This window comes from Cydia pomonella, unplaced genomic scaffold (genome assembly GCF_033807575.1).
Source record: "Cydia pomonella isolate Wapato2018A unplaced genomic scaffold, ilCydPomo1 PGA_scaffold_92, whole genome shotgun sequence".
Classification (NCBI taxonomy): domain Eukaryota; kingdom Metazoa; phylum Arthropoda; class Insecta; order Lepidoptera; family Tortricidae; genus Cydia; species Cydia pomonella.
Window position 1 is genome coordinate 18,959 of NW_026907925.1, and position 9,692 is coordinate 28,650.

The 9,692-nt window shown below is 59.8% G+C and overlaps 1 protein-coding gene across 1 annotated transcript; it reads left to right on the forward strand.

Annotated features, from left to right (window-relative positions):
* The first annotated feature begins 240 nt into the window (after positions 1-240).
* Positions 241-2,620, forward strand: LOC133534384 (uncharacterized). Its single transcript, XM_061873476.1, has 3 exons — positions 241-404; positions 478-1,405; positions 2,189-2,620. The coding sequence occupies exons 1-3, from the start codon at positions 241-243 to the stop codon at positions 2,618-2,620; spliced, it is 1,524 nt and encodes a 507-aa protein (XP_061729460.1).
* Positions 2,621-9,692: the final 7,072 nt, after the last annotated feature.

The window sequence follows — 9,692 nt, forward strand, 5'->3', positions numbered from 1 at the left end:
GGGAACACACTTGTGGGCTCTCTGATCGAGCAGGGTTGAAAACCAGCCTGAGGACAATTTGATTTGGTGGCCTCAAAGTCCTCAAATCTAAAGGGCACCTTTGTAAAGCCCTCAATGAAGCCGCCACGTCCATAGGAGTTGCTTTCGAGGAGATCAAAAATCGAACGTCCTCGGAGGAATCGCGGCGACTGCAGGCGCAAAACAACCGTCTGCGAGCGGAACTGAAGGCTCCGCTCCGAAATGGAGCAGCTCAGAGCAGAACTCCGGGCTCAATTTAGAAGACAATCCCCGGTGCCGTCTCCGCCGAAGGAGCAGGCGCAGCCCGCCCGTTCCCCCGAGCGTCCCAACATGGACGATATGGTGCGTGCCGTGACGGCTCAAGTGGGGCTGATGCTTGACGCACGGTTTGGAGCTCTCGAGCTGGAGGGTAGGCTCTCTGCCGGCCCAACCAATGCGGCCCCCGTTGGCTGCTGACAGGCGACGACAAGCCGCACAGGCGGCTTCACAAGCGCCCGCAACTAAGACGACTGTAGGTGGACCCAAGTCGCCTTCAACCTCCACTCCGAGGCGAGGCCCTCCGAATCTCACTGAAGAGCCCCAAAAGGGCAGTAAAACGAAAGGGAAGGGAAAAGGGAAGAAGATCGTGGCCCCAACAGCGGCCAAGGCCACTACAAACCCATCTTCTCCATCAACCTCAGCTCCCCCGCCCCAGCCATCAGTCCCTGCGTCCGTGAACGAAGGCTGGAATGTGGTGACCCGAGGCAAGAAGAAGGCGACGGCAAAATCGCGCCTAACGTCCAAGCCAGCGCCGCAGCGCCAAAAGGCCACCAAGCCTAAGCCGCGTAAACTCCGCCCGCCTCGCTCGGCGGCGGTAGTTCTGACGCTGCACCCGGACGCTGAAGGAAAAGGCGTAACGTACGCGCAGGTGCTTTCCAGGGCGAAAGAAAACATTGACCTGGAGCAACTAGGCATCACTGCCATAAAATTTAAGCGGGCAGCCACTGGCGCGAGAGTCCTTGAACTGCCAGGTGCAGCCAATGGTGAGAAGGCCGACTCGCTGGCAAAAGAGCTGGCTGAAAAGCTGGGGGAGGACATAGTTCGAGTCTCCAGGCCGGTAAAGTGCGCGGAGTTGCGCCTCACGGAGCTCGACGATTCGGTGTCGCCTGGCGAGGTTGTCGCAGCGGTCGCTAAAGTCGGCGGCTGCGCAGAGGACCAGATTAAGGCAGGAGAAATCCGCCAAGATGCCTCCGGCCTTGGTACAATCTGGCTTCGCTGCCCGATCACGGCAGCCAAAAAGGTGGTGGAAGCTGACCGTGGGCGAATCCGGGTAGGATGGGTCCGTGCCGCAGTGAAGCTGCTCGATCAGCGTCCCATGCGGTGCTACAAATGCCTCGAAAAGGGCCACGTTAGGGCACAATGCACCGGCGACGCTGATCGCACTGATCTGTGTTATCACTGTGGCAAACCCGGCCACAAAGCAGCTGGCTGTTCTGCGTCACCACACTGCGTTTGTCTGCGAAAGTGCAGGTAAAAAGGCGGACCATAGGCTGGGCTCTAAGGCTTGTCTAGCTCCTGGCCGCGAAAGCGAAGAGAAAGAAGGCTGAAAACTGGCTCTCGGGGCCATATCCCAGCCTTCCCAGCCATCCAACAGCAGGTTGGACGCTCCGGAGGGAGGATCGAATGCCACTGATTAATATGGCCACTCGGGTGCTTCAGGCGAATCTCAACGCTGTGCCAGGGCCCAGGACCTGTTGTTCCAATCCCTGGCGCAGTGGAGGATAGGTGTGCTGTGGTGGCAGAGCCTTACTCGATCCCTCCCCGCGATGATTGGTGGGTGATTTGGTCGGTTCCGTGGCTCTTGTGTAAGAACGGCGACTGGTGGTTTGCCGCTCACTAATGTCATCAGGGGAAGGGGATACGTGGGGGGCCCTTTGCGGTGAAACTTTCTACATCGCAACGTATTTTGCGCCCAACCGCCAGCGCCGCCGCCGCCGTCTGGTTGAATTCGAGCAGTTCCTGACGAATTAGGGCTCGAGTTGCTCAACTCCACCCACGTCCGGTCATCGTTGCTGGGGACTTCAATGCAATCCACGGCTTGGTGTTGTCCGCTGACCGACGCGCGAGGCGCGACCTGGGAAGAATGGGCTGTGGCGATGGGCTTAGGCAGTTATAAACCGGGGAACGGCAGAACACGTGCGTGCGACAACGGGCGGCTCCATTGTGGATATCACATTCGCCAGCGTCGCCCTGGCGCGCCGTGTCCAAAGTTGGGAGGGTCATGGTGGGGGTGGAGACGTTGTCGGACCATCGCTACATACGGTTCGACGTCGCCACTCCTTCACTGACCCCAGACAACTTAGGTCGGATTGGTCCGGTCGGGGGTGGCCCAAGATGGGCCCTCACTAAACTTGACCGCGAACTGCTCAAGGAGGCGGCTATCATTCAGGCCTGGTTGCCCGTACAGGAGGAGGCTGTTGCGGTAGAGGAGGAAGCTTCCTGGCTCCGGGAGGCCATGACACCGTTTGTGACGCGGCGATGCCCCGGGCCAAGCCCCTACCGCCAAGAACATCAGTGTACTGGTGGTCCGCCGAGCTCGCGCAGATGCGCGAGGGCTGCATAGCCGCGCGGCGCCAGTACATGCGTCAGAGAAGGCGTAGGAGAACTGATGCGGATGAGGAGCGCCGCCTGTACGATATTTACAAGGCGTCCAGATCGGAGTTTGTGGTGGCCATAGGTCAGGCGATTGAGGCGAGTCGTGCCGAGTTCTTGGAGACCCTTAATGCTGATCCATGGGGGAGGCCATACAAACTCGTCCGGAGCAAGCTGGCGCCCATGGGAACCTCCGCTAACCCAATCGCTCCAGCCGGAGCTGGTGAGCCGCGTGGTGGAGACGCTATTCCCCGAAAGGAGGCCACCATCTACCGCCTACCATGGCGCCGCCAATTGGGGGATCAGGAGAGGAGGAAGAGGTCCCCGCAGTGACGACCCGCTGAGCTCCACGCGGCGGTGTTTCGGCTCCGTGCCAAGAACAACGGCCCCCGGGCCTGATGGCATTCCAGGCCGTGCTTGGGGGTCCTGGCCATGGACCGCCCTAGGGCCAAGACTGTTGAGGCTCCTGACCGCGTGTTTGGAGCAGGGCCTCTTCCCAAAAGACTGGAAGACTGGGAAGCTTGTGCTGTTGCGTAAACCCGGGCGGCCGGCCGACTCTCCGTCTGGTTACCGTCCAATAGTCTTACTTGATGAGGTGGGCAAGCTCTTTGAGCGGATAATGCAGCTCGCCTCATCAAGCATCTGGAGCGCGTGGGGCCAAATCTTGCCGACTATCAGTTCGGCTTTTCGTGGCGGCCGCTCGACGGTAGACGCCATATTGCGGTTCAGGAGATGGCCCGAAGGAGGCTGTATCCCAGGGCAGGGTTGTCTTGGCGTTGTCATTAGACATCTCCAATGCCTTCAACACCCTGCCCTGGGAAACCGTAAAGGAGGCGCCTGCGCTACCACAAGGTGCCCCCACACTTGTCGCGAATTATAGCCGCCTACCTCAACGAGAGAGCCGTAGTCTGGCCAGGCGGCAAGACTGGAGTCGACGGAGCATGTCGTGCGGAGTTCCGCAGGGGTCGGTCCTAGGGCCACTCCTGTGGAACATAGGTTATGACTGGGGTCCTACGGGGGGGAAAACTTGCGTGGAGTGGACGTCACGTGTTATGCTGACGACACGCTCGTGACGGCCAGAGGACCCAGTTACCGCGACGCAGCGGTGCTAGCGACCGCGGGAGTTGCCCAGTGTGTGGCCCGAAGTCGGCGTCTAGGGCTAGAAGTGGCGCTAACGAAATGCGAGGCCATTTGTTTCTACGGCCCGCGAAGAGCTCCTCCACGCGGCGCAGAAATTATTGTGGGGGGGCGTTCCAATTGCTGTCAAGCCGACGTTACTCTACCTCGGCGTCTTGCTTGACAGCAAGTGGAACTTTGAGGCTCATTTAAGCGCTTAGCGCCCAATTACTAAGCGCAGCGGCGGCTTTGGGCGCATACTGCCCAACCTGGGTGGAACCCTATGGCCTCATGTCCGCCGCTTGTATATGGGGTGTGGTGCGCTCCATGGCGCTTTACGGTGGCCCCAGTGTGGCGGATTCTCTCAGAGCTACAACATAGCCCAATTGCGACGACCGCAGAGGGCAATGGCGCTGAGAGTAATCAGAGGGTACCGCACGGTGAGCGCGGGGGGCCGCGTGCGTGCGTGGCCGGTTCTTCCTGCCCTGGGACCTGGATGCGAGAACCCTCGCGGCGCTGTATCAGTGGCGCGGGGAGGCGCCGGGCCCGGGGGCGACCCGAAAGCACCTCAGGAAGGTGGAGAAGCAGCGCCAGAGCTGCTAGAGGAGGCGACGGAGATGTGGGTGCAGCGGCTGGTACGGCCGAGTGCTGGCTCTCGCACTAATAGAGGCGGTTCGCCCAGTCCCTCCGTGACTGGGTTGAAAGACGCTCCGGGGTTCTTACCTTCCGACTAACGCAGGTACTGTCGGGGCATGGCTGTTTCGGCAGCTTACCTGCACAAGGTTGCCCAGCGGGAACCGACTCCGGAGTGTCACCAATGCGGAGCCGACGTAGACTCGGCCCAACACACACTGGCTGAGTGTCCAGTTTGGGGCGAGGAAAGAGAGGAACTGGTCGCCCAATTAGGCAGGACCTTTCGCTGCCAGCCCGTAGTTCGGGCCATGCTGGGCAGCGAAAGAGCGTGGGAGAACTGTGCTCACGTTTTGCGAGCACGTCATACAGACAAGAGGCGGCGCGAGCGCGAACGGGAAGCCCTGGCCGAGGCTAACCCGATGCGCCGCCGCCGCACAGGACGCAGACGTGCCGCCAGAGCGGAACCTGCGCCCTAATGAGAGCTAGCGGGCGGTGGACATGGGGGCGTCCCGCCCACGATGCTGGCTCCCGAGATGGTAAGCGCGACCTCGTGTCCCGGAAGCGCTTCCACTGAGACGATCGGTTAGACGGCACTAACCATGCGACGAATCCATAGTCAGGATAGCCGCTGCGGGGTCGCGGACGAATTGCGCGATCTTCCCCGTAACCCCGCAACCATAGCGGCGAGAGGACACCATGGGGTTTAGTGGGATAGTGGGGCCTCTGTACAGCCCTGAGTTCCACATAACCGTCCGGGTTTATCCCCGACCCGGCGGTATGCGTAAAAGCATTCCCCATGTTAAAAAAAAAAAAAAAAAAAAAAAAAAAAAAAAAAAGGGTAGGGTTGGGGTGGCAAGGGCTGGTAGACCTCCTCGTGTGTCACCTGGGAGGGGGAGGATAGACGCTCAGTTGCGCGCTTTCTGTCCTTCTCTGCTAACTAACCAGTCGCAGTCGTGGTCGCAGGTTGAGCTTGCTCCTGCGTTGGCTTCAGTGCCGTGTTTCGTTGTTAGCTGCTGCCGGTTCATGCCTCAGTTTCCACCTGAGGTGGCAGCGGACGCAGTCGTCGTCCAGTGGTCAATACCATTGGGCTGTGGTGGTCATGCGATGTCGTGCGAACATCGTCAAACCGCAAACTTGGCCCGTTGTGCCAGGAGCGGGGGGCCGCATTCCTTGAGGGTGGGGGCTGCGAGGAAAGAAAACATCTATAAAAAATTACCCATGGTGAGGGGCAACGGTTGACTTAGTCAGCTGTCGGCCAACTCGTAACCTGGCCCGCGGGGGCCGGCACGAGGGTCGCTGGCGTTAGACAGGGACCGCGAGGATGGAAAACCTCTATAAAAACCACCTAGGGGGCGGCGGGGTGCTGCTAGCTTCGGGGAAGAAGTTAGTGGTGCAGACCACGGTCACCGTCGGCCGAGCCGTTATCCTGGGGTTAGGGTGCTGGTCATGTGTTAGGCCTACCTTGAGACCGGCGGTCTTGCCTTAATTGGCTGGGCCAAGGGGAGAAAACCCCAATAAAAATCCACAACTCTTGGCGTGAGGGTTCTCCGCGTCGGATGCTCTTCGGAGCGGCCTGGAGTGTTTACCAGTCACTAGAGACCAAACCTGTGATACCGCCCGACATCACAGCGTTAATAGGGGCCACTGTTTTGGGTATTGGGAACTCTGCCCCCTGTGGAGCTGTATTTCTTCCTACTCGTGGGATTTTTATGGACGAATTAACAGAAACTTTCAAAACGGCCCTTCTCAGGGCCAAACCTCAAACGGTCCTTCTCAGGACCAAACCCAAACGGCCCTTCTCAGGGCCAAACCTCTGAAGATAGGACACGGGTGAGGACGCCTGTTGTCCGGGTGGAGCGCATGGTGCTCAGGTCGCGTTCAACGACCCCTAAAGCGCCTGAAGAGAAGACAGTGGACAAAGCTAGCTGTGGCCTTACGGAGACGGACGACCAGTCTGACACAGGTAGCCTCATCACAGTGCGTTCACAGTCAGCACGGGACGATGCGGATTCAGACTCGGCTATGAGCTGTAGCTCGATGGACGAGAGCAGGTTTTGGCGGAAGCGCAAAACTAACCCTGACAGCTCGGGTTCAGATGCCGAAACAAAAAGAGGCCGCGGCAGGCCTCCTACTACAGGGCAATACGTCGGCCTCGCCAAAACGAAGGAGGAGCTGAACCGCGCCAAAAGAGAGGAGCTCCGCCTTAGGGCGGAAGAAGAGTGCAGCCGGTCTGCGCAGACGTCGCTCTCGATTCGCAGCCAGCCTGGCAGCGGCAGGAGAGTAGCGAGCCTGCTGCAAGACGAGGAGGAACACACTGTGGGCTCTCTGATCGAGCAGGTGAAGACCAGCCTGAGGACAATTGATTTGGTGGCCTCAAGTCCTCAAACCTAAAGGGCACCTTTGTAAAAGCCCTCAATGAAGCCGCCACGTCCATAGGAAGTTGCTTTCGAGGGAGATCAAAAATCGAACGTCCTCGAGGAATCGCGGCGACTGCAGGCGCAAAACAACCGTCTGCGAGCGGAACTGAAGGAGCTCCGCTCCGAAATGGAGCAGCTCAGAGCAGAACTCCGGGCTCAATTTAGAAGACAATCCCCGGTGCCGTCTCCGCCGAAGGAGCAGGTGCAGCCCGCCCGTCCCCCCGAGCGTCCCAACATGGACGATATGGTGCGTGCCGTGACGGCTCAAGTGGGGCTGATGCTTGACGCACGGTTTGGAGCTCTCGAGCTGGAGGGTAGGCTCCTGCCGGCCCAACCAATGCGGCCCCCGTTGGCTGCTGACAGGCGACGACAAGCCCGCACAGGGCGGCTTCACAAGAATTAGCGGCGGGGCCAGCGCCCGCAACTAAGACGACTGTAGGTGGACCCAAGTCGCCTTCAACCTCCACTTCGAGGCGAGGCCCTCCGAATCTCACTGAAGAGCCCCAAAAGGGCAGTAAAACGAAAGGGGAAGGGAAAAGGGAAGAAGAGCGTGGCCCCAACAGCGGCCAAGGCCACTACAAACCCATCTTCTCCCTCAACCTCAGCTCCCCCTCCCCAGCCATCAGTCCCTGCGTCCGTGAACGAAGGCTGGAATGTGGTGACCCGAGGCAAGAAGAAGGCGACGGCAAAATCTAACTAACTAATCTAACGTCCAAGCCAGCGCCGCAGCGCCAAAAGGCCACCAAGCCTAAGCCGCGTAAACTCCGCCCGCCTCGCTCGGCGGCGGTAGTTCTGACGCTGCACCCGGACGCTGAAGGAAAAGGCGTAACGTACGCGCAGGGTGCTTTCCAGGGCGAAAAGAAAACATTGACCTGGAGCAACTAGGCATCACTGCCATAAAAATTTAAGCGGGCAGCCACTGGCGCGAGAGTCCTTGAACTGCCAGGTGCAGCCAATGGTGAGAAGGCCGACTCGCTGGCAAAAGAGCTGGCTGAAAAGCTGGGGGAGGACATAGTTCGAGTCTCCAGGCCGGTAAAGTGCGCGGAGTTGCGCCTCACGGAGCTCGACGATTCGGTGTCGCCTGGCGAGGGTTGTCGCAGCGGTCGCTAAAGTCGGCGGCTGCGCAGAGGACCAGATTAAGGCAGGAGAAATCCGCCAAGATGCCTCCGGCCTTGGTACAATCTGGCTTCGCTGCCCGATCACGGCAGCCAAAAAGGTGTTGGAAGCTGACCAGTGGGCGAATCCGGGTAGGATGGGTCCGTGCCGCAGTGAAGCTGCTCGATCAGCGTCCCATGCGGTGCTACAAATGCCTCGAAAAGGGCCACGTTAGGGCACAATGCACCGGCGACGCTGATCGCACTGATCTGTGTTATCACTGTGGCAAACCCGGCCACAAAGCAGCTGGCTGTTCTGCGTCACACACTGCGTTGTCTGCGAAAGTGCAGGTAAAAAGGCGGACCATAGACTGGGCTCTAAGGCTTGTCTAGCTCCTGGCCCGAAAGCGAAGAGAAAGAAGGCTGAACTGGCTCTCGGGCCATATCCCAGCCTTCCCAGCCATCCAACAGCAGGTTGGACGCTCCGGAGGAGGATCGAATGGCCACTGATTAATATGGCCACTCGGGTGCTTCAGGCGAATCTCAACCGCTGTGCCAGGGCCCAGGACCTGTTGTTCCAATCCCTGGCGCAGTGGAGGATAGGTGTTGCTGTGGTGGCAGAGCCTTACTCGATCCCTCCCCGCGATGATTGGGTGGGTGATTTGGTCGGTTCCGTGGCTCTTGTGGTAAGAACGGCGACTGGTGGTTTGCCGCTCACTAATGTCATCAGGGGAAGGGGATACGTGGGGGCCCTTTGCGGTGAAACTTTCTACATCGCAACGTATTTTGCGCCCAACCGCCAGCGCCGCCGCCGCCGTCTGGTTGAATTCGAGCAGTTCCTGGACGAATTAGGGGCTCGAGTTGCTCAACTCCACCCACGTCCGGTCATCGTTGCTGGGGACTTCAATGCCAAATCCACGGCTTGGGGTTGTCCGCGGACCGACGCGCGAGGCGCGACCCTGGAAGAATGGGCTGTGGCGATGGGCTTGGCAGTTATAAACCAGGGAACGGCAGACACGTGCGTGCGACAACGGGGCGGCTCCATTGTGGATATCACATTCGCCAGCGTCGCCCTGGCGCGCCGTGTCCAAAGTTGGGAGGTCATGGTGGGGGTGGAGACGTTGTCGGACCATCGCTACATACGGTTCGACGTCGCCACTCCTTCACTGACCCCAGACAACTTAGGTCGGATTGGTCCGGTCGGGGGTGGCCCAAGATGGGCCCTCACTAAACTTGACCGCGAACTGCTCAAGGAGGCGGCTATCATTCAGGCCTGGTTGCCCGTACAGGAGGAGGCTGTTGCGGTAGAGGAGGAAGCTTCCTGGCTCCGGGAGGCCATGCGCGAGGGCTGCATAGCCGCGCGGCGCCAGTACATGCGTCAGAGAAGGCGTAGGAGAACTGATGCGGATGAGGAGCGCCGCCTGTACGATATTTACAAGGCGTCCAGATCGGAGTTTGTGGTGGCCATAGGTCAGGCGATTGAGGCGAGTCGTGCCGAGTTCTTGGAGACCCTTAATGCTGATCCATGGGGGAGGCCATACAAACTCGTCCGGAGCAAGCTGCGCCCATGGGAACCTCCGCTAACCCAATCGCTCCAGCCGGAGCTGGTGAGCCGCGTGGTGGAGACGCTATTCCCCGAAAGGAGGCCCCATCTACCGCCTACCATGGCGCCGCCAATTTGGGGGATCAGGAGAGGAGGAAGAGGTCCCAGCAGTGACACCCGTTGAGCTCCACGCGGCGGTGTTTCGGCTCCGTGCCAAGAACACGGCCCCCGGGCCTGATG